The sequence below is a fragment of the Mobula birostris genome, chromosome 4 (genome assembly GCF_030028105.1).
Source record: "Mobula birostris isolate sMobBir1 chromosome 4, sMobBir1.hap1, whole genome shotgun sequence".
NCBI classification, from domain to species: domain Eukaryota; kingdom Metazoa; phylum Chordata; class Chondrichthyes; order Myliobatiformes; family Myliobatidae; genus Mobula; species Mobula birostris.
This window is the reverse complement of record NC_092373.1, coordinates 175862443-175887965: the sequence shown is the minus strand read 5'-3', so window position 1 is coordinate 175887965 and position 25523 is coordinate 175862443. Positions and strand designations below refer to the sequence as shown.

The 25523-nt window shown below is 40.8% G+C and overlaps 1 protein-coding gene across 1 annotated transcript in view; it reads left to right on the top strand.

Annotated features, from left to right (window-relative positions):
• Positions 1 to 25523, top strand: part of manba (mannosidase, beta A, lysosomal) — a 51119-nt gene that overhangs the window by 10488 nt on the left and 15108 nt on the right. Inside the window, exons 5-11 of the mRNA XM_072256555.1 lie at positions 5777 to 5900; positions 7727 to 7905; positions 9247 to 9357; positions 11353 to 11504; positions 15629 to 15746; positions 17838 to 17924; positions 20940 to 21107. Of these exons, the coding sequence (XP_072112656.1) occupies positions 5777 to 5900; positions 7727 to 7905; positions 9247 to 9357; positions 11353 to 11504; positions 15629 to 15746; positions 17838 to 17924; positions 20940 to 21107 (939 nt within the window). The remainder of the gene's footprint in view (positions 1 to 5776; positions 5901 to 7726; positions 7906 to 9246; positions 9358 to 11352; positions 11505 to 15628; positions 15747 to 17837; positions 17925 to 20939; positions 21108 to 25523) is intronic.

The window sequence follows — 25523 nt, the reverse complement described above, 5'->3', positions numbered from 1 at the left end:
CACACTCAGGTTGGAGGAACAACACCTTATATTTCGTCTGGGTAACCTCCAACCTGATGGTAGGAACATTGATTTCTCAAACTTCTGGTAATTCCCCCCCACCACCCCTCTCCTTCACAATTCCCCATCTCCTTTTCCTCTCTCACCTTATCTCTTTCCCTACCCACCGCCTTCCTCTGGGGCTCCTCCCCCCTTTTCTTTCTTCCATGGTCTTCTGTCCTCTCCTATTAGATTCCTCCTTCTCCAGCCCTGTATCTCTTTCACCAATCAACTTCCCAGCTCTTTACTTCATCCCTCCCTCTCCTGGTTTCACCCATCACCTTGTGTTTCTTCCTCGCCTCCCCCCACCTTTTAAATCTACTCATCTTTTTTCCCCCAGTCCTGCTGAAGGATTTTGGCCCAAAATGTCAACTGTACTTTTTTCCATAGATACTGCCTGGCCTGCTGTTTCTCCAGCATTTTGTGTGTGTTGCTTCGATTTCCAGCATCTGCAGATATTCTGTCATAAACGAGAAAATAGTTATAGTGCTGGAGAAACTCAGCTGTGACCTTGTTGAATGATGGAGCAGTTGAGGGGCTGAAGGGGCTACTGCTCTTATGTTCTTATTGTAGGTAACTGAAATCTTTGTTCATAAACATTAGCTGACTTCTTTCTACCTGCCTTTCATTTTTTACTGGGGCTTACCTAAAATGAAATGGTAATAGTTTTAATAACCTAGAAATTATAGCCTATTCAAACACAGAAATGAAGTTTCTACAGCAAGATTTTCACTCTGCAATGTTGGCTCAGCTATTTACATGTGGCACCTCAATGCATCTTAAATATTTACCATGTACCCTTCATTGTGCCTTAAGCAACAGAGGGACAAATTGTTACTCCACGTTCTGGCTCCTGCAATCTCTTTTACTGTGCTGTAGCTCCCTGGATGTGGAAGCTGACGATGGGGTTTGTCATTTCTCTCCAAAATTTTGTAGATGTTTTGACAGACGGAAGAACACTTTTCGATAGGTATTGATGTGCTTGCACTGAATCATGCTTATGCCTACCTGAAACTGTAAAGATATAAATTAAATAACTTTAAAGGGAAATAGCAGCAAAGCAAGGGATAGGAACTGAGAAGACATCGTGAAAGACAGCTGTCTAATTCTAAAGTTAGATCATCTATTTTAAACTATTTACAAAGACTGTTTACTAAACTGGAGATCTGCTGCCAAAATATTGTTTTATTCATTCGTGGGATGGAAGGTTGGCATTTAAGTGTCCGTGCAAAGACTATGTAAGATACCAAAGTATTGTAACATAGAACGTAGACATCTACAGCACATTACAGGCCCATAGCCCACAATGTTGTGCCGACCATGTAACCTACCCTAGAAACTGCCTAGAGTTTCTATACTGTATAGCCTTCTAAGAGGCTGTTAGAAGACCCTATTGTGTCTGTCTCCACCACCATCGCCGGCAGTGCATTTCACGCACCCACCGCGCTATGTGAAAAATTTACCTGTGATATCATCTCTGTACCTACTTCCAAGCACCTTAAAACTATGCCCCCTTGTGTTAGCCATTTCAGCCTGGGAAAAAGCCTCTGGCTACCCACACAATCAATGCCTCCCATCATCTTATACACCTCTATCATCACCTCTCATCTTCTGTCATTCCAAGCAGAAAAAGCCAAGTTCACCCAACCTATTTTCATGAGGCATGCTCTCCAATCCAGGCAACATCCTTGTAAATCTCCTCTGCCCTCTTTCTATAATATCCACATCCTTCCTGTAGTGAGGTGACCAGAACTGAACACAGTACTCCAAGTGGGGTCTAACTAACTTTTAGATAACTGTAACATTGCCCCATGGCTCTTGAACTTTATCCCATAGTTGATGAATGCCAATATACCATACGCCTTTTTAACAACAGTTATCCTGCGCAGCAGCTTTGAGTGTCCTATGGACACGGACCCCAAGATTTCTCCGATCCTCCACACTGCCAAGAGTCTTACCATTAATATTATATTCTGCCTTCAAATTTGACCTTCCAAAATGAACCATTTCACACTTATTTCGGTTGAACTCCATCTGCCACTTCTCAGCCCAGTTCTGCATCCTATTGGTGTCCTACTGTAACCTCTGACAACCTTCCAAACTATCCACAACACCCCCCAACCTTTCTGTCATCAGCAAAGTTACTAAACCACCCTTGTACTTCTTCATCCAGGTCATTTATAAAAATCATAAAGAGGAGGGGTCTCAGAACACCACTGGTCAGTGACCTCCAGGCAGAATAAGAACTATCTACAACCACCCTTTGCCTTCTGTGGGCAAGCAATTCTGCATCCACAAAGCAAGGTGTCCTTGGATTCCTTACTTTCTCGATGAGCCTTGCATGGGGAACCTTATCAAGTGTCTCACTGAAATCAATATTCACTATGTCCATTGCACTACCTTCAGCAATGTGTTTTGTTACATCCTCAAAGAAATCAATCAGGCTCTAAGGCACAACCTGCCCTTTACAAAGCTATGCTGACTATATTGGCAGGGATTGATATTTACTGCTGAATTGATATTACTGAGTGGCTTCACGCCAGTGTTAAGGGCCAGTAGTCTTTAACTGCAGTACTGTGCAAAAGTCTTAGGCATATATACTGTTTATATAGCTAGGATGCATAAGACTTTTGAACAGTACTATATTTGTCAACATGGAGAGGAAAGCAAGTTTGTAAATTTGGCTGGAGTAAAAGATGTTGGAAATGGTGAGGGTGGAGTGCCTTGGAAGGGATGTGGGATAGGTGGCAGAGAAGGAGTGTTAAGGCCAGTGGGTGGTGCGGGTACAGATTCACCCAACTCTTGAGACACCAGGCAAGGTAATTTGATTCCAAACAATTGGTTTATTTATCATTACAGAATGTGTCTCTGGTGCTTACTGCTCCCTCCCCTCTCCCTTCCCCTTTTCCCAACCATGATTCCCCTCTCCCTGTTCCCTTTCCACTCTCAGCCCACAATAGAGACCCATATCAGAATCAGATTTATCATTACTCACCTAGCTCATGATTTTTTTTTGTTGGCTACGGTACTGTGCCAAAGTCTTTATTTATTGATTTGTTAAAATAAGTGAGGAATAGGCCCTTCCAGGTGGAGCTGCACCCCACCCCCAGCAATCTCCCGATTTAATCCTAGCCTAATCACGGGACATTTTACAGTGACCAATTAACCTACCAACAGGTACATCTTTGGACTGTGGGCGGAAACTGGAGCACCAGGAAGAAATCTGCGTGGTCACAGGGAGAATGTACAATCTCCTTACGGGCAGCAGAGGGAATTGAACCCGGGTCATCTGTATTGTAAGGTGTTTTGCTAACCACTACGCAAGCAGGCCACCACATATATATGTGCTTAAGACTTTTGCACAGTGCTGTATGTTAAAGAAATCCGGTGAACTTCATAAACTAATGTGAGGAGCAGTTTACTTTATTTGTGCCAGACAGTGGATTGGAGCATTTGGAGCATTCCGAATGCTGCAGGCTCCTTGTGAACTGAGTTCTGAAATCCACAGAGTTTGCTTCACAACCTGAGCAATTCTTTCCCATTGTGGAGGTTTACTGGTTGGTGGTTCCTGAAGGCAGTAGTACTAATGATAGGCTTATTTATAGAGGCAGAGCTTGAAGTTCTTATAGGGGGATGGAAATTCTTTCTCAGCCACATATAAAAGCCCTTCTGGCTTCCTGGAAAATATCAGAAGTATTTCTGTGACAGGCAATATGATCTTGAATATATGGTCTGAGGTTATGTTTGGAATGATTCCGTGTCACTGGTTTAAAGTAGCTGTTAGAGTCAAATACTTTCTATTTATATTGCACAAGAAATTCTGCAGATGCTAGAAATCTTGAGCAACACACACAAAATGCTGGAGGAACTCAGCTGGATAGGCTGGTCAGGAGAATAATAAACAGGACCTAACGAAGGGTCTCCGCCCAAGATGTTGACTATTTATTCCACTCCACAAATGCTGCCTGAGTTGCTGAGTTCCTCCAGCATTTTGTGTGTGTTGCTATTTATATGGCGTCTTGTCACTTCCCTCAGAAGCATCCCAAAAAACATTCACATGTTGTTAGTTTCTGAAACATGGCCACTGTTAGATCTTTGAAATCCAACTTTTTACCATTAACACGGCTCTTTTACTGTTTAGAAGATTTTTGATGGTTGAGAAACATTTGACCAGACCACCTTTCAAATAGTACTTGAGGATCTTCATGTGAATATGGTTTCAAAAGGTAACATCCCTGACAAAGCAGCATCACTGAACTGAACTGTCCACCTGAATTATATATTCAAAACTAGTGGGGATAACTTCACTTGCCCCATCACTGAACTCTTCCTACAGCCTATGGACTCACTTGTCAAGGACTTTTCATCTCATGTTCTCAATATTTAGTTTTTATTTTTTTTTCCCTTTTGTATTTGCTCAGTTTTGCACATTGATTGTTTGTCCGTCCTGGTAGGTGTGGTCTTTCATTGATTCTAATATGTTTCTTGGATTTACTGAATATGTTCGCAAGAAAATGAATCTTAGGGTTGTATGTGGTGACATATATGTACTTTGATAATAAATTTACTTTGAACTTGTGCAGGTTTCCCCAAGCGTTAACTTGAAGGTTGAGTCAGTGATAAGGAAGGCAAATGCAATGATAGCATTCATTTCAAGAGGACTAGATTATAAAAAGAAAGAATGTAATGCTGATTGGTCAGACTGCATTTGGAGTATTGTGAACAGTTTTAGGCCTCTTATCTAAGAAAGAACTTAGTGGCATTGGAGTGGGTCCAGAAGAGGTTCACAAGAATTATCGTGGGAATGAAAGGATTAATGTATAAAGCGTGTTTGGCCCTGGGCCCGTACTTGCTGGAGTTTTGAAGAATGAGAGGTTATCTCATTGAAATCTATCAAATATTGACAGGCTTAGATAGAGTGGATGTGGAAAGGATGTTTCCTATAGTAGGGGAGTCTAGGAGCAAAGAGCACAGCCTCAGAATAGAGAGATATCCATTGGACAGATGAAGAGGAATTGCTTTAGCTAGAGGGTGGTGAATCTGTGGAATTCATGGCCACAGATGACTGTGGAGCCCAAGACATTGGGTCTATTTAAAGCCGAGGTTGATATGTTCTTGATTAGTAAGGGCATCAAAGGTTACGGGGAGAATGCAGGAGAATGGGGTTGAGAGGAATAATAAATCAGCCATGATGGAATGGCAGAGCAGATTTGATGGGCTGAATGACCCCATTCTGCTCCTATGTCTTATGGTCGTATGCCAATAGTGCAGCTGCCAATCAGCAGCCTGAGCTTGGACAATGTTTGGGATTGGAGTGAGGGATTCAGTGTATTAACTGAGTCTTTGAAACAGGCCCAGACGACTTTCTTTCCTGCGGTTCCTAACCGGAGTCAGTACCACATCTTGTGAACTGTGATAATGTAGTGCTGTCAAGGAAAAATTGCTGAGCAGCCTAGAATACACTACAACATTTTAACCGCATAATCTGGTTTAAGTATAAAGTAACTCATAAATATGTAAACATTTCCCTCCATTCTCTAACAAGCGACTAAAACATAGAGTCTAATTTTTCCTTCTCAGTTTACCAACAAATGCGTAAGAAGTTTAAAGTTTGAATGGCCTGAGCCTGTGCTGTTGGCTGTGTAATGGTTGCACACTGGGTAAATGTGAGTGGAGCAAGGAAATGCAGTAAGTGAGCACTGATGATTTATATTGCATCTTTCTGCATCATTCTCAGGAACAGTGCTCTTTCAGCTGGGATTGGGGCCCGTCCTTCCCTACACAAGGCATTTGGAAAGATATACGGATTGAGGCATACAACATCTGCCACTTGACGTATCTCACGGCAACCTCTGTTTATGGTATGGGTATTGCTAGTTTCTGAATGAGGATTGAAGTCAGTTTTTCTGCTTGAGTTTATTTAAGCTATTCAGTTGTTCCAAATTACTGAATAGCAAAAAAAAATTAAGCCCGAGAGCCACCAAGGCCTTTGACTTGACTGTGGCAAAGATGGAAAGCCCAGCTGGCCTTGCAGAATTCAATTCATGAACATCTGGAGACCGGCATCTAAATTGGGAGAGCTGTTTGAGATCCTGGTCAATTAATGCCCTGATGTGTTGTTGGTAATCATGTTTTTTAGATTTGTCTGCCTGTGTGCAACATTGTATTCTCCTCTATGTTGCTTAATTTTTCATCGCTATTCACAACTGGATAGTGTAACCACTGTTGTTTGTCCTTTCCTCTTTTGTTCTCCTTGTCTCACCAGCTCCATCACTCTATCTCTGTCCCCTCTCCCCCGCCTTCTCCATCTCTTTACCACCCACACATTCCTACCACTGGGTCTCCTCTCCACCTTCCTCCCCTATCAGTTTCATCTTCAGCTGCTTGTTATTTCCATCTATCCTTTCCCAGCATCTTACATCATTCCCACTCTCCCCCACACACCCCACCTGCCTATCACCACCCCCACTCCGTGGATCCACCTGTCAGCTCTTGCCCCTCTTTGTTTTCAGCCCTGATGAAGGTTCTTGACCAGTATAAGAAACACCGGCAGTCCATTTTCCTCCATAGATGCTGCCTGACCTGCTGTGTTCCTCTAGTGCTTTTTCTGTTGCTCACAACTGAATGTGAAAGGTCTGTAGATCTTTGAATCAATTCATTTGATAGTGTAATCTGTAACATGCTGCGTGTGTTTAGCACAGATTGTAGAACTATATTGTGTAGGTTAGCACTTACTATGAGGTGTCAGGTCTGATACTGTTAAGATCCTGAGGGGGCATGACATAGATGGAGAGACGATGGTTCTTATTATGACAGATCTTAGAACAATGGTTTATGGTTAAATGCCCATTTGGAGCTAGGCAGAATTATTTCCTTCACAAGTCTTTGAAACTCTTCAAAGTGGTGGAAGCAGAATCTTTGACAGTCAAAGCTTATTGTCATATGCACAGGTACGTGAATTCACAGACTGTAAGATAAGGAAGCATAATCCAACCAGTCTGCTCCGCCATTCCATCATGGCTGATATATTCTCCCTCTTAACCCCATTCTCCTGCCTTCGCCCCATGACCTTTGATGCCCTTACTAATCAAGAACCTATCAGCCTCTACTTTAAATATATCCAATGATTTGGCCTCCAAAGCTGTCTCTGGCAATGAATTCCACAATGCAGCACCATCTGGTTAAAGAAACTCTTCCTTATATTTGCTCTAAAGAGATGTCTTGGTATTTGTTGCTATGCCCTCTGGTCCTAGACTCCCCCACTATAGGAAACATCCTCTCTACACCCATTCTATCTAGGTCTTTTAATATTCAACATTACAATAGTTGCAATGAAAAAATTTCCTTGCAGCAGCATCACATAGCATGAGAAACACAGCATTCTCGAAATAAATATAAACTATTCACAAATTTTGCAAGAAAGAAGAGAATCAGAACAAAAACTAAGCTCCATTGTAGTGGCTAAGTGGTTATATTGCTGCTATATTGAGGTAGCGATTAGGTTGTGCAGATTGGTTCAAGAACTGAAGATGCTCACTCCTCGTTTTACCAGGTTTGGGCCTAGGTCCCAGTACAATGGAAAATGACTAATCACAAAATGAGCTTTTTCATGAATAAATATTGTTGGATTATTACCAAAGTAGACAAATTCACCAGTATAAAGAAATGTATTTGTTTGCATCTATAGATAAAACAAAACAGAAGTGGTCTGTGGAAATAGAGAGCTTTTATGATATTGCTTCCTCAATGCCGGTTGAAGGTGAATTGACTGCCAACATTCCATCTCTACACACACATCAAATTTACAAAATACTTCTTAGGAAGGGAAAAGAGAGCAGCAGTAAAGTCAGACTGCATATTAATCAGGTAAGATGTTTATTATTGGATGCATGATTGGGGAAAATGAACCTTATCTACTCACATTATAGCTTGTGAAGATTAGCGATAGTGAGATGGCAGTGGTATGCGGTTGGCTTCAACATTTCAGAATTTGCAACTGGGGCCCATCGTGGGAATCTATGTTCACTGGGGATCCTTTACTTAGAACTGAGGCTAGTGACTGCCATATTGATCAACTGCAGCTCTGAGATAGCTTTAGGGTAGTAATGATTCTTTCTTTTTGTTCCTCTGTATCAGAATCAGATTTAATACCACTGACTCATACGATGTGAAATCTGTTGTTTTGTGGCAGCAGTACAGCTCAAAGCCATAAAAGTTAATATAAATTACAAAACAAGCAGTGCAAAAATAAAGCAAGGTACTGTTTATCGATGCAATCAGGAATATGACGGTGGAGGAGAAGAAACTTTCCCCTAACTGTTGAGTGTGTGTTTTCAAGCCCCTGTACCAGAAGAAGGGGCCATTTCCTGGGTGGTGAGGTTCCTTCGTGATGGATGCTATCTTTTTGAGCCACCACCTCTTGAAAATGAGTCTGTGGCCACTTCTTGAACTACAGGCTGATTTTCTGTCACAGTGCTGACTGTTTCAGTGATGATTGTATCTCATGCCTTCAAGTGCCAAGGCAATGGCTGTCATCTAGATTGAAGTCGTTATAGAGGGGTGAAGTGTGTATACAGTCTATAGCATTGATAGCATTGTTTGTAATGTCTGTACATCAGAATAACCAAAAGGTTCACATTATAGTCATAGTCATACTTTATTGATCCCGGGGGAAATTGGTTTTACTGAATATGAAAGAGAGACTTACCAACATCACCAGCAGATCCTGTTCCACTGCAAATTACTTGTATGTCAATAATTCCTTGTTTTCTTTCATGATGCTTACATTATCACACTGGCTGTAGCACTGTGGAGTCTTGGGCATGAAGCTGTTGGTAGGAACAATATGGCAACAACCGGCCACTAGAAAGTTGGATAATCTATTGAGAGAGAAAGGGGACACTAGCAAGGGTGGAAAGAGGCATGTGTGGGGGCACAGAGGCTAGTTTGAGCAGATGGAATGAATACTCAGTTTCTTTGTCCTGATGGATTGAGCACAGACAAACACCCAACATGGAATGCCAGCTCATGGAACTTTGTGTCAGGAGTGGTCAAAGCAAATATAGACACTGTTCCTTCTTCAGCTGAAGTACTTGGTTAAGTCCGATCACAATGTTAGATTTATTACTGTGGTTGTGCGCACCATTCTTGATTAGAACGCGTATGTGCATAAAGTTTTAATCTCTCCACTCTCAACTTTTTTTCTAGAATGCATCTGTTCATCCTTGGTGGCCTCATGGATGTGGCAATCAGACTGGTTACAACATGACTGTAACGGTCACTGTCGAAGGAGAATATCACGTTGAAAAGACCATCATGGTCAGCTAATGTTATTTGAATATTTTATTTTTAAAATTCTTCATAGTCTGTTGGGTGAGGTTTTGTGAAAGCTTTTGATGAATATAATCTCCCTCTAGGTGAACGCATTTTAAAGTACAATACTTTGGTCGTCAATCAATAAATCAGTTTTGACATTTTAATTTCATTTTCTGATAGAGGAAAAGAAGTAATTCCCAAATCAAACTCTCGACTGTAATACTGTCAACAGTTAAAGTCTAGGACATAACCAAGGCAGAATCAGAATCAGGTTCTGATAACACTGAGACATGTCGTGAAATTTGTTGTTCTGGGGCAGCATTACACTGCAATACAGTGGATTCCGTTTAATTGATTCACATCAGGACCAGTACATTTTTGCCTAGCTGCCCCAATTTGTTGAGGTTTCATGGAAATAGTTCAAAAGTATAAAAAAAACATAAACTACAGTTCAACTGAGTACCAGTTTATGTATTTAAATGAAATTCAAAACTTCCTAACTTGTTGAAGTAGTGAAATGGTTTCATTTTTATTTTCACTCCTGGCTGTTTCTGGCATCTCCAAGCCTGAATGCTTGAAACTGCGGTGAATAAAACAGTTCCAAATTGTGTGACTGCTTATTTCTCTTCAACTATCAGTGACAAAAAATCACTTCTTTTTGAACACAAGTGCACACAACTGATGCTATTTAAAAAAGCTGATTGCTCTAAGCACAGCGTATTGTCTATGCAAGTACAACACAACTGGTGCTAGTTAGAAACTGTATGGCAACAGTCTCCTGTCCCAATTAAGTGGCACAGTGTACTAAATAAACAAAGGGACCCCGGCTGTTTTCTTGATTTAGATTTTGTTCTTTAAGAGTTGTCCCAAATACCGGTACATTGCCTGCCCCAATTAACCTATGGTCCAATTAACTGGAATCCACTGTACATAATAAAAAACTATAAATTACATTAAGAAATATGTATATCGATGAGGACCAGTGTATGTTCCCTCAACTTTCCCTTCCCGAAGTCCACAATCAATTCCTTGGTCTTACTAACATTGTATATGAGTTTGTTGTTGTGATACCACTCAACCAGCTGATGTATCTCACTCCTATACTTCTTGTCACCATCTGCAACTCTGCCAACAATAGTTGTGTCATTGGCAAATGTGTAGATGGCATTTGGGCTGTGCTTAGCCATACTGTCGTGGGTGTAGAGGGAGTAGAGCTGTGGGCTAAGCACACACCCTTGAGGTATGCCAGTGTTGATTGTCAGTATCAATAATCTTGTTTTATGTTTTGGACTAGTGAGTTTTGGTGACATAATTAGGAATACCAAGCGCAGAAAGTGTGTACGCCAATTAAATACTCAGCAATTTAGGTTTGTGCTTGGTAGTCCCAACTATAAGTCACCATAACTCACCAGTCCAAAACATAAAGCAAGATTATTGATTATTGACACTACAGAACCAAAACAGGCCCTTCAGCTCATTTAGTCCATGCCAAACTATTACGCTGTCTTGTCCCATCGACCCTCACCTGGATTCATTGTCCAACAGATCATAGCTCTTCAAGTTCTCCCAGGTAGCTTTTAAGTATAATGTGGGCTTTTGCTTCCAGCACCATTTCTAGCTGTCAGTTTCACTCTTCTTTGTTTGTAATATATTTTCCTTACTTCCTTCTAACTCTTCTACATCTTAACTCAAATTTGCTAATTGATCTTTCAACCAAATACTGTAATACATTGATCTTTCAACCAAATACTGTAATACATTAACCTGCCTGCTTTTAACATCTTTGTGACTCAATAGAAGATAACCATGTTGCAGCAGCATGGTTGGGATTTGAAGTTTAACATGACAGTGGAGGGTGCTGTGGGGGATTCATCAATCAGTCTTCTGTATCTTGTAAAGAACTAGTTTGAAATCTCGTTATGTTCTATAACAGTTATCAAACTGATAATTGTATTCCCTTTTTGAACCAGTTGAGACTTTTCTATGTATTTTCTCCAGGTCTATTTTAGGACTGTAGAGCTGATTCAAGAACCTGTACCAGGATCTCCTGGTTTAAGCTTTTATTTTAAAATCAATGGGCTCCCTATATTCATCAAAGGTTCGAACTGGATTCCTGCAGATGCATTCTTGGACAGAATGACATTTGATGTGTAAGTTTTAAAAAATTTCAAGGTGAATATTAACTTTAACATTGCTAATTTAAATAAATGCAGCAAGATCAGCAGATTGGGCAATATGTGTGGAAAGAGAAACAATTAACATTTTAGGTTGAAGGCCCTTCATCAGAACTGGAAAAGAAAGAAAATTAGTATCAAGCTGCATTGATGTATGGATAGGACAACGGGGGTATCTGATGGGTTTAGACCAGGGTTGTTCTGGGAATAAACTATAAATGAGGCCATCTTGTTGATGGGTTAATGGAAGTAATTAAGGAAAGAAACTATGTTCTATGGTCATAAAAGCTCTAAAATTATGTTAATGTTAATGAGGATGCAGCACGCACAGACAGGTAGGGTTCTGTTGGGTATGTTGTAACTGCACTGGAACTGTTGAATACAGGAGCAACTAGTTCTGGTGTGCAGGTCTTCGTACCACAGCTGGGATGTTATCAAGTCCTTTAGCCTTCCTGTATCCAGTGCTCTCAACTATTTTATTGATGTCATCTGGTGTGAATTGAATTGCCTGAAACTGGACTTCTGTGATGGTGGGGCTCTCAGGAGGAAGTCGAGATCGATCAACACTTTAGTCTCAGCGTAATTTTGGTGCTTCAGCCTTGTTTCTCACACACACATCGGAGCCTCTGTTTCCAGCTTAATTCTCCACTACCATTCACAACCAACTGTGGTTGGACTATGAAGAATTGTTCTGATCCACTTAGCTCTGACACAGGCTGATTTTGCTGTCTAGCACAAATGTAGTCTTGTGTTGCAGTTTCAGTGGGATGTTGAGTTGAAAAGTTGTTCTGAACACTGAAACTGGGGCAAGTTTTTGTTACTCACCTAGAGAAATGATGAAGCTGAGCATGGCCCATTTGACTGAGTAGTGTGGAATCCTAGTGCATTGGGGTGAACTCCTAGTGCATTGGGTTTTATCAGACCCACTCCTGTTTTGTATTTGCATTGGAAAAATGCAGATGCCCTCCTTGATGTTCTGATATGTATTTGTCCCTGATGGAGTCAACTAGTTCTTGGAAGCTCTTCTGCTCCACCATGATTTGGTGTGTAACTGAGACTTTGACAAGTTCTAAACATTATGCACTGTGACTAAAGTTAATAGATGGTTTGGAACAATGGGTTACCACCCCTTGGCTCCCAGGCCCCATCCCCAGTGACCACTCTCCCTTTCTGGCTATTACACAAAAACCAAAGTATTTTAATTTACGATGCCCAGTGAAAGAAAGTAGAAACTGTAACTTCAGAGCAGTGACAGATAATTGCAAAAATTATTCGTATCTGTTTAAAGCTACAAATAAAATTGTTTAATTACAGTAAAAACAATTTTCATCAACAATTTTTAAGTGTATATTAGTAGTTCAACTATTTGCTACTTAATTGCTTTTCCACTTTTCAATGAGATGGATGGGCTTGGTGCAGTGATATCAGTTTGTTAACATCAGGCTGAATGTCACTCAGGAGTCTCAGATCCCCACGTTCAGTAATTTGCAGTTCATTTCGTTTCTTTGAAAGAAGTTGGGTGACTGCACTGAGACTGAGGTCCACTAATTGTGATGTTGGAAAGAAAAAGAACATCTTGACCTTTCTCATCAGTGCAGAATAGCATTCAGAGATTTCTGCAGTCAAAAGTCTTGACTAGATATTTGGAACCTTGGCTTCAGCTCAGTCATTTTGAAGCAAGATCAGTTCTTCCTCCATCCTTCCTGTTAATTCCTCATTACAAGTTTTCAGGAATGGATTTATTACCCAATCTGGAATTTGGATCGAGAGAAGGTCCTGAGATCTCTTTTTATGCAGCTTACCCAGGTGGGTACAATATACCTGAAGATCATCATCTGGTATTCTTCTTTTTTCTTCCAACACAGAGAAGCTCAGAAATTGGAAAAGGTCATGATGGCCAATGTTGCATTTAAATAGGGTTAACTTGAACAAATATGTGGAGATGACTGATTTGACTTTAAGATTCACATCATATTCCTGCAATTGAAGATTGATTTAATTAAACTTTGCAAATAATTTTGACAAATAAGCAATGTTATGCCTAATATTCTTGAGCTGATTACTGAATGAAGTATTCGAGTCTTCCAAGAATTTTATCACAGTTTCAAAAAGCGCATAAAAGCATTTCAGACAGTTTCCTTTTGAGAGCCGTCTGACTTCTGTGTGCAACGGCAAGCATTCAGATTGTTCATCATTCTCAATACGAAGCTTCAAAATAGTCAAGAATTGAGAGCTTGGGGCTTGATTTTTTTACTCCTGTGATAACAGTATTTAATGATTTTTGCAGCTGATCTCTTAGGTTTTTTGTAACAAGGTGTTATCTATAAGTTACACATTGAAGGTAAATATGTTAGATACAGGTTTTCTTCAAGAAGGTAATAACCCCATGTCAGCTTCCTGTCATTGATAATGCCCCAGCTGGTGCACAAGCAAGAATGTTGGTGTGCGAAAAATCCTTCTCTTTGACAAATTATGCAACAACCCAAAGTATTGACTCCCTTTCATATCTATTTCTAGTCTCCTTGCAAATAACAACTCTTGAACTATGCTTTCATCTTTTATGAAGCAAACATAACCAAGAAGCAAAGATTCATTGCCTGGCAAAGTTGAGTCATCCAACTGCAGTTAATTCTGTTGTCCTAGGTATGCTGCACAATGTTCCACATTCTTAGACATTTCATCTACTCGTCTTTGAATAGTTATTGCTGAGTGGAATCACTTTAATTATTTTCTCTGGTGACTTATGCAAAACCGTTATGCATCCCTTACTGCTGGGAGAATCAGTTCTTTTCCACTTGTGTGGGACTTTTCAGATTTAGCAATGAGCAAGCATGCAGATCATCAGTGTTTTGTTGTGAAGTGCTGGCAAACTTGTTTTGAAGTGTTTTGTGTTTTTGAAAGTTTTCACAAAGTGATTGAAAATAAATCAAGTTCTTGTTTGCTTTATCAAAGTGTATTCTCTTCAAATGCTCAAGGAGCCTGGACAACTTCATTGCCTCATTTGAAAAAACATTTTCACACTATGGGCACATTAGCTGCTGCTGTTGGTTGCTTGGTGCTGGTACCAATCCATATTTCAGATACTCCTCACTATACTGTTTACACTTGATTTTCATTTGGTCTGCTTCTGCCATTTTTGTTATGGATTAATGACCCTGATCATTTGCCTATTGTTTAATTCCTACTTCAAGCTCTGCAATCAATAAAGGGGAAAATTATGATGTCATCATAGCTCAGGCAATTCACATATGAGAGAAAATTTGCAGATGCTAAAAATCCAGACAACACACACAAAATGCTGGAGGAACTCAGCAGGCCAGGCAGCATCTATGGAAAAGAGTAAATTGTCGACGTTTCAAACTGAAATCCGGATGAAGAGTCTTTGCTTGAAACATCGACTGTTTACTCTTCTGTAGATGGTGCCTGGCACGCTGATTTCCTCCAACATTTTATGTGTGTTGCATGACTCAAGCAAGACCTGAATCTTTGCCTGAAGTTACATAAAGTGGGGCAGCAATATCTTGGTTGAGCCGTGGTCTAGGGAAATGCGGTGAAAACCATTTGAAAGGGCCAATTCTGAACTTTACCCCATTGAACGCCATACCCTAATTCACAGGAATTGCATCATTGTTTGATTAGAGTATGGGAATCGTGCTAGCTAAGTAGTGAATAGCAATAATGTGCGGGCTAGGCCCAGAAATAACACTATTTCTTCACTCCAGATTTCTCATGATATGCATATTAATGAAATGTCACATTGCTTTTCAATAAATATAACAAGCTTCAAGCAAAGTCTTAAGAGAACAGCGGGTTGGCAAGAGATGAGGTGATTATTATAATCATTTATGGGGCACTGAAGATCAAATTCTTATAATAAGTAATTTATTTCTTAAATTAGACCTGTAATCCTGCAAATGTGCTCCTTGCTACCAAGCCCCCCCCCCCCCGCCACCACTACCCCCAGGGAGTGGGGGACAATATTACCCATTTTGGGAACTCCTCGTTTAGAGTCTAATGTATTTTTGTAGATGTGCATCAGTGATCTATTTATGCTGAGTTATTAAATATGTCCTAATACTTCCTTGTTGTGAAATTAACAGATTACAGAACTTGTTACAGTCTACAGTTGATGCCAATATGAACGCACTAAGGGTATGGGGAGGAGGCGTTTATGAACAAGATGAATTTTATGAGCTGTGTGATAAATTGGGGATCATGGTAAGAAAATTACTGTTTTTCTTTATTTGCGTACCTGACCAAGGTGCTCAGGATCCTAGAATCAGATCAGATTTGCTTTAATGATCACATTTACATCAAAACACACAGTGAAATGCATCATTTGCGTCAATGACTGACAGAGTCCACACCAACATAACACGCTCACAGCTTGCTAACCCTAACCTGTAAAGACCTAGAGTATGGCAGAAAACCTGAGGACCTGGAGGAAACCCATGTAGTCACGGAGAGAATGTATAAACTCCTTCTGGAGAGCAGTGGGAATTGAATCCCGATTGGTGATTACTGGCACTGTAAAGTGTTGCGCTAACTGCTACACCACAGTGCTGCCAGGCAGCACACAGGGACACTGTCTGGCCATGCCTGTGCTAGCTCCTTGAAGGAGTTATTAGGTCGTCCTCCTCCCACCTCTTCCTCAAACTCTGCAGTTTTTCCCCCTGAGAATCTATTAATTTCCTTTTGAAAGGAATGACTGAATCTGCTTCAGCTCCCTTCCAGTATGAATCCCAGGTCGTCTCTTTTGCTGGTTCTTTTGCCAGTTCCTGTAAATGTGTGTCTCAATCTTTCCAGCTGTAGGAATAATTTTTTTCCTTATTCATTTTGTCCAAACCCTTAGTGATTTTTATCAAATCTGCTCTCAGTCTGTCGGCTGCAGGGCCAGCTTCTCCAATGTGTTACATCACTGAGAGCATTCTACTGCTCCCTAGGACTTTCCCATGTATTGACCACAAGTAGCTGCAGTACCCTGATTACAATCTCACTCATACTATGTGGAGGTTCGACAAAATTTCCTTGCTTTTGCATGCTATCTTTATTATTACCTTTCTGACTTTTTGGAACGTAGAATAGTACAGCACAGGAACAGGCCCTTTGGTCTATAATATCTATGCCAACCATTATGTCAATATAAACTAACGCCATCTGCCTGCACAGGGTTTCTATCCCTTCATTTCCCTCACTGTTTCATGTTTTGTCTAATGCTGCTTGAACACAAATTGTATCTGCTTCCACCACTTCTGGCTGCATGTTCCAGGCACCTACCACTCTCTGTGTGGAAGAAAAAAAGCTTGTTTCATAAATCTCCTATAAATCTGTTTCATAAATTCCCCTTTCTCAGTTTAAAACCATGCTCGCTCGTATTTGAATTGTTTTTTTCAATCCACTTTGCTATCTACAAAACCTGGTGCACACCTGGATCTCTGTTCCACTGTCCATTTTAGAAATGCCTGCCTTAAAGTTATCTTTATTATTCTTCTACCATAATTATCACAGTGCACGTTCTGCCCATTACATCAAGTTGTCCATGTCTGCCTGAAGTGCGTACTTGTCACTGTTCAACATGCTTATTGTGTTCTCGTGATCTGCAAATTTCGAAATGGTAATTAGTCTTGTTGTCAAGTGTGCTGAGTTTATTGTTGTCAAGTGTGCTGAGACACAGTGAAAAGCCTTTGCTTGCATGCCATCCAGACACATCATTCCATACATAATGGTGCTCTGTGCCCTCAATTACTCATTATGTATAAAAACCAAGAACCACACTGGTGCTTGTCCAGGTCCTTGGAGAACATCAGTGAATAACTTCCTCCATCTGGAAACTGACTGTCCTCCCATAATTCTGCTGCTTCCAATGTAGGTTTCCTATCCCTGCTGTCACTTCCACACAGTCTACAAGTTTCCTTTGTGGCACATCCCAAAGCAGGCTTTGAGGTCAGATTAGGAATCAAATTCTATTTTCAGGTTTTGGGACATTGTAGACTGTTGAAAGATGAGCAAATGTGGAAGGTTATTACTTGTTTTGACAAGAACGTTGTTGTTCTTTAACTAACGCTTATCATCTAACCTTGGCAAGAGTCATTGCACTCTACAAATCGTCTTTGTTCAGAGTCCTTTGAACTGAAATTAAAGATTGCAGCTCGTTATCAGCAAATAGCCTTTCACCCTTGTCCATTCTCTAATCATGACCAGATACGCTTGAAGATCTGATTCTGAAACTTGTTACCTGAGCTGACCACAGGGGCTAATGAAAGTGGGCTTTAACCAGTACTCTGTCTTTTTTCTCTATGTCCTTTTTAGATCTGGCAAGATTTCATGTTTGCTTGTGCACTTTATCCAACCAACAAAAAGTTTGTTGATTCAGTCAGGGTAGAAATTGTTCACCAGGTAAGAGGAAGAAATTATTTACTGCTTCAGTTTAAATATTCTTTTAAAATGTGATGTTATTTGTATTAATTACTGCTAACTATAATGTCTGAAGAGGAGTCAGGCCATTGCTCCTCTAATTTTGATAATACAACAAGCCTTTTACCATTTGCCTGGGTGCAGTGATTACATCGTTGCTGTTGCAGAGCTATCGATGCCCAGTATCAGCTGGACACTAGAGCAACAAACAATTAGATGGAGGAACACAGTGGGCTGAGCTGTATGTCTGGAAGGAAAGGAAATGTTGACACTTCGGGTCCAGTCCTAATGCAAGATTTTGACATGAAACAAAATTCTTTTCCTTCCACAGATGCTGCTCAACCTGCTGATTTCCTCCAGCATATTGTTTGTTGCTCCAGATTCCACCATCTGCAGTTCCTTGTGGCTTCATCAGCAGAACAGTACTGGCCCATTGAAGTTGTACCAATTCTTTACGGAGCAGTTTCCATTCCAAATCAGGTTAAGTTCTATTCCATAGATGTATGAGGAAGCTTGGGTTTGTGCTTCCGGTAGTAGCAAGAGGTGCAAAAGTATTCCATAGACCATAAGGTATAGGAGCAGAATTAGGCCCTTTTGCCCATCGAGTCTACTCCACTGTTTCATCATGGCTGATCCATTTTTCCTCTCAGCCCCCCTTTCCGGCCTTCTCCCCGTATCCTTCATGCCCTGACCAATCAAGAATCTATCAACCTCTACCTTAAATATACGTAAAAACTTGGCCTCCACAGTTGCCTGTGGCAATGAATTCCACAGATTCACCCCTCTCTGGCTCAAGAAATTCCACCTCATCTCCATTCTAAAAGGACGATCCTCTATCCTGAGGCTATGTCCTCTGGTCTCAGACACTCCCACCAGAGGAAACATCCTCTACATGTCCACTCTATCAAGGCCTTACACCATTCAATAGGATTCAGTTAGGTAACGCGTCTTTCTTCTGAATCCCAGAGCCATCAAGTGCTCTTCATGTAACAACCCATTCAATCCTGGAATCATTTTTGTGAGCATCCTTTGAACCCTCTCCAGTCTCAGCACAGCCTTTCTAAAATAAGGTACCCAAATTGCTCACAATACTCCAAGTGAGGCCTCACCATTGCTTTAGAAAGCCTCAACATTGCATCCTTGCTTTTATATTCTAGTCGTCTTGAAATGAATGCTAATATTGCATTTGCCTTCTTCACCACAGACTTAACCTGCAAATTAACTTTTAGGGATTCATACACAAGTACTCCCAAATCCCTTCATGCCTCAGAATTTTGCATTTTCTCTCCATTTAGTAAATAGTCAACCCTTTCATTTCTTCTACCAAAGTGCACGACCATACACTTCCTGACACTGTATTCCATCCGCCACTTTGCCTATTCTCCTAATCTATCTAAGTCCTTCTATAGCCTCTGCTTCCTTAAAACTAACTGCCCCTCCACCTATCTTCAGATATTGTGTTGGATTGGTTATTGAACAGAAGTCCTAACTCTTTCTGGTGGCTGTGAAATATGGGAAGTAATTATTTGTAGAAGGGGAGGAAATTCTACCCAGCTTCCCTGCTTAGGAGTCCCCCAGAGACCTATTCTTCTGGTCTTGAGCCTCTATTTGTTGCCCCTTGGTGAAGCCACCATCTTTTGCACATGGGCAAGCACACAAAAGTACGATGACACCAATACACACGTGCACACAGTTGTGTGGACATGGACTCACATGCATGCACACACATTGATGATTCTTTGTCCATCTCTGGAGGGGCAATGATGGACTCTGGGTGAGCTACAGCAGCTTACAAAGACAAGCTCTGCTGCTTCCATTTCACTGCCTCCTTCACTCTTTTTCACCTTCAGTTATTCCATTGCACTTTTAGTCATCTTTCTTTTCCTGTATACCCACATCCTTGGTCTTTTCCTGCACCACCTTGCCCTCACCTCATTCTTTACCGCTTTAACCCTTCTTCCCACTGTTGTAAATTTAAATCACTCATTATTGTACTTATCTCTATAATCCCCTCTGCTCCCCACCCCACACTCGTTGTTCCTCTGACTCTACGGCCTTATCCTTATTCCCAGTAATCTTGGCTACAGTCTGGGAATACGTCCCTCTGCCTTCCTGCCTCCTCTCCAAGCAGGGTTTGGGCTCATTCCCGACGCTGACTGATTTGAGATAGTAGCCAGTAATTCACTGTTGCCTCAACGAAGTGCTGCAGTACTCTCCAAATGGAAGTTGTTTACTGAGCTTTATACATGTTGCTCGGGGAGTTCTAAAGGACCCAGTGTACTCTGTCAGCTGATGAGTAAAAATAAACCTGGCTCTGCTTCCCTGAGCAGATCTTATCCTTGACGGTCATAGTTCTGGAAGTCACGGAGTGACAGGCTTTTAAGTTCACACCTGTGATTATCCAGATTGCCAAGGAGCTTCAACAGGAACAGGAATAACGGGAGTAACACATTATAAGAGTGGCAGACAGGTCCTAACCTGAAACAGCATATTGCAATACGGAATGAACAGTCATGATGACTACTGACCACTTAAAGTTTGTGTTACTTTATTGCACCCACAGTGTAGGTCCAATGCTCACATATTATAGGGTTTTACTTCAACATGAACCTCCCTTTCTTTTCCCACTCTACCTCCATCTGCCTTCCAGCCAAACCTCTAAATGTACCAAGAGAGATTCACCTGTTGGTTCAATATTTTTTTTTCACTTTCACACTATTCTGTCCATTACAGTTGCAGTCGTTAACTCTTTTTTCAGTTTCTAATTTTGTCTTTGACTAAATTAAAATTTAAAACAAAAAGAATTTTTGGCAGCATTTGTAAAGAGAAAATAATGGAAGTATTGTTTCAAGTTGATGAGCTATCATTAACTTCATGGACCTGCAGTGTTAACTCTATTATTCTTTTGTCACAGATACTGCTATTCTATTTTGTTTCAGATTTCCTACATTTCCACTTTTCTCTTTTGCATTCAAGATTGTTTGTTTTTGTCTTTAGATCCGGCGATTAAAATCCCATCCATCCATCATAATCTGGAGTGGAAACAATGAAAATGAGGCTGCACTTGCAGTTAACTGGTTCAATATTTCACCATCAAACATGGCACTGTACTTGAATGACTATGTACAACTCTATGTCGATACGATTAGAGAAACAGTACTTAAGGTAAGAAATATATTTCGACAGCTACTCATTTACTTACTGGACACTGCCTGGCATGTAAGAACTGTAAACAAAAATTGAAATCTGTAGAAACATGTTTTAGTTTGCATAACTTGTATGAATTTCTGAAAACATGAGGGACTAGTTTTTGTGTGTTTTCCAATTAAGGGGCACCTTACTTTCTGGGTTATAGAATCTCTTGGCATGGGTATGAAGATAGATATATTGAATTGGCAGTGAAAGCAGGAGGTGTAGTTAGTGTTTGGAAGAATAGGTACAAGAGGTTCTCCTCCAAACATCTTCCACCAATTGAGAGCATACTGTAATCTATCTTCTAGTGTCTCTTTTCCCAAACTTTTCAGTTTTCTATTTGGCTCCTGGGCAACGTAGACTGTTGTAATGTAACAACACTTATCTTCTATGCTCCAACCTGTGAAGGCAATCATGTGCCTTCTTGATCACTCGTGTCTACCTGTGTGACCACTTTCAGGGAATTATGGAGTTAGACTTCTGTTTATAAATATTCCTTCGCACCTTACCATTTCTTAGTGTCCTACCCTTATTTAGTTTCTCAAAATGTATCACCTCTCATTTCTTGTGATTAAATTCCATTTGCCAACTTTCCATCTGATCCATATGCTGCTGTGGCCTTAGACAACCTTTCTCACATTCCACACCAATGTTCATGTCATTCCTAAGCTTGGTGATCGCACATTCACGTCTAGGTCATTAATATGGATCACAAACAGCAGGGGTTCGGTACTGATCCCTGTGATACACTGTTAGTCACAGCAATCCCGTCAAAAATGACCTCTGCTTCCTAAGACCAAGCCAATTTTGGATTTAACTAGCAAAATCACCTTGGATCCCATGTGTTTGGCAGTAAAAGTTCAGTCAGTCTTAACAATAAGTAAAACAAACTGCACAATTAGTTTGCAGAGACACAATGACAGGTGGAATTGTGGACTGTGTAGAAGGTTATCAAAGGATTCAGTGGTATTAGATAAGTTACAGGTATGGGTAGAGAAATAGCAGATGAAGCTAAGTCTGAGCAAGTGTGAGGTGTTGCTCTTTGGGAGACGCAGTAAAATATAAGGGGAAAATATACTGTTAATGACAGGACTTTTAACAGCGTTGATGTACAGAGAGATCTCGTAGTTGAAGTCCAGCTATATAAAACTTTGGTTAGGGCACACTTGGAGTATTGTGTGCAATTCTGATCACCCCATTACAGACAGGATGTGGAGGCTTTGGAAAGTGGACTGAAGAGTTTTAATACAATGTTGCCTGGTTTGGAAAACATGAGCTGAAGGAGAGGTTGGACAAACTTGGGTTGTTTTCTCTGGAGCATCAAAGACGAGGGAAGAGAGGTATATAAAATAATACAACGTATAGACAGAGTGAACATTCAGAATATTTTTCTTAGAAATGCCTACTACTAAAGGGTATAGTTTTAAGGTGAGAGGAGGGAAAGATGAAAGGAGATGGGCAGGACAGGATTTTACACAGAGATTGGTGGGTGCCTGGAACAGACTGCCAGCGGTAGTGGTATAACTGGGTATGATAGTGGTGTTTAAGCGGCTCTTAGATGCATGAATATGCAGGATATGGATCACGTGCAGGCAGAAGAAATTTAGTTTAACTTGGTGCAGACATTGTGAGTGAAAAGATCTGTTCCTGCGCTGTACTGATATATGTTCTATTACTTTAATATACTTTGGTTACTTAGTAACAGTGTTTGGGAAGCAGTGAGTGATTCTATATATAAGCTTATGTAATTAAGAGTGTGAACATCTCTCACGCTAGTTTGATAGGTGGAAAACATCATGTTAAATTAGAACATGTGCTGGGCTTGGGGTCAAAGCAACAAAACCAGAGTTCTTCATGAAGAACTATCAGTAATTCAGTAACCTAATAGAATGCATAGAATACAGGCAAGCATAACTAAACTCTCTTGAGTGAGCTGTATGTCTCAGATAATATTCAGCTATATCAGCATGCAAGGAGATTGCTTGATCTGAGCAATGTATACCTTGTGTTGTTTCCCAGTCATGAAAATTAAGTAATGTTCCAAAAATAGACAGTGTTTGCTACAGGCACAAACCTAAAACATAACATGGTGTAATGTTGTTTGGCACTTTGTGTCACTGGTGAGGTGACTGCATGGATTTATAAATAGATTCATGGGAAGAAGTTAAACAGGAACTACATTTCAACGTACCTGTTACCTTTCTGAGAACTGAACAGTGTTCTCAAGTATTTGTAAATTACTTCCTTGTGGCCCTCGTATCTGTAAAACCTTCACGCCATGGCTGATTAAGCCAGTGGCAGTAAAGGTGTTTAATCCACTATGCCATTACTGGTTGCTCTCAGTCAGATTTCAAGTTACTATTGTTGCTTTATAGCAATATAGCTTACTATTTTTATTGTTAATTTAATCCCATGCTGGTTAATTATGAAGTGAGCATTGATTATTGTGTAAGGGTATAGTTTGGGTTCTGAGTCTGTCCGAGGCCTCTGTCGGTCAGAGTTGACCATGGATATTGTGTCCTTGCTTTCTGGATATGCAAGCCTGGACAGTATGATATAAAGAGCAAGCTGTTGTCCGTGTAGCAAGCTTCCCCTCTCCACACATTTGATGAACCCAAAGGAACGGCAGAGACAGATACCAGTTTGGTACCAGCAGCGTCGCAGAAGTTGCCAGTGTTAGGGACTCCAGCTCCGGATTTTTCCCTCGGGGTTTGCTCCAGAAGGCTTCCCCAAGTGGGTATAGCTGCAAGGCAGCAGAGGTTTGAGATCAGAGTTCTCCTACTAGATGAGCTGCCAACAACAGCTGACGAGCGCCGTCTGTCTGAATCTACTGGTTTTAAGGCACCAGTAACCTGCCTTTGCACCTTCTCCTGTCAGCAGAAGCTGTTCCGCTGGGCTTAGTAGCTAAATCACACGTGAAGGCCAGAAGCTGAACTTAGTTGTCATAGGCCATTTGAGGCACATGCCATTGTGAGTATTTAATAGGTAGTGGGAGCTTGTCACCATTCCCATCCCTGGCTATAATAACCTTAAGTTTGAGTTAGTATTAAGCTTAAATGAGTTTTTATAAATGGCAGATTATAAAGGTACACACTAGGCATAATCTTGTATTATTGAAAAATCGATTCTCCTTTCAACCTCCATTTCTGCTCTTGCAACCTTCCGTATGTCATTTTACATGATTCCCAAGGCTCAGGCCTGTTGTCCCTGTGGAGCTTGGCACCACATAGATATAGAAAGACTGCTGACTGGTTAACTGATGACCAGTCCCCGCGTTGGAAACACTGATGTGAAGAAAATTCAGACAGTATATCATTGGCCCCTGACAGGATCCAGTACATTGATGCCCTTGGCAGTGATGGATCGGACTGCCTGCTGATGAAGTTGCATCCAAAGGTGAAACTCCCTCTTCTCATTCCAGACAGTAGATGTATGTTGGTCTAGCAATTGGCAACTATTTCATTGAAGGGCTGATGAAGCTACCCGCTCCCCTCCACCACTCGTTGTATTAGCAACCCTTTTAATGGAACACTCTGTGCTCATTACTTCTACAATAGTTCCTCTTTCAATGATATTTATTTCAACAACATAATGTCTATCAACCTGAGGTAAAGAGTGGTGTGGTAAATCTATACATGGAAGTCTTCTATACTGTGGCTCATAACATTCCTGAGCCATCTCACGGACTTCCAGAGAAACGTGGTTCTCTATTGATTCAAACGAGTTTCTGCCAGTGTATGGTTTATACAACATCTACAAGAGATTTAAACATAATGAAAATAGGTAATAGATAATAATATAGAAACATATAAAATTATGAAAAGGATAGATAAGATAGAGGTAGGAAAGTTGTTTCCACTGGTAGGTGTGACTAGAACTAGGGGACGTAGCCTCAAGATTCGGGGGAATAGATTTAGGACAGAGGTGAGGAGGAACAGTTTTTCCCAGAGAGTGGTGAATCTGCAGAATTCTCTGCCCAATGAAGCAGTGGAGGCTACCTCAGCAAATATATTGTAGACAAGGTTGGATAGATTTTTGCATAGTAGGGGAATTAAAAGGTTATGGGGAAAAGGCAGGTAGGTGGAGATGAGTCCATGGCCAGATCAGCCATGATCTTGTTGAATGGCGGAGCAGGTTTGATGGGCCAGATGGCTTACTCCTGCTCCTATTTCTTATGTTCTCATGTTAGGTACCTTTGGCAACATGTGATGGTGAGACAGTATTTGCTGCACTATTTTCATTCAGATATTGTAATGTGATTTTCCAGTTGAGTTGGAATGGGCTCAACAGGGTTAACAAACCGTTGGGAGCAGGAGGAAGCCATTCAGCAATTTAAGCCACAAGGATGTGTGCTTAGCCCACGGCTCTACACTCATGACTGTGTGGCCA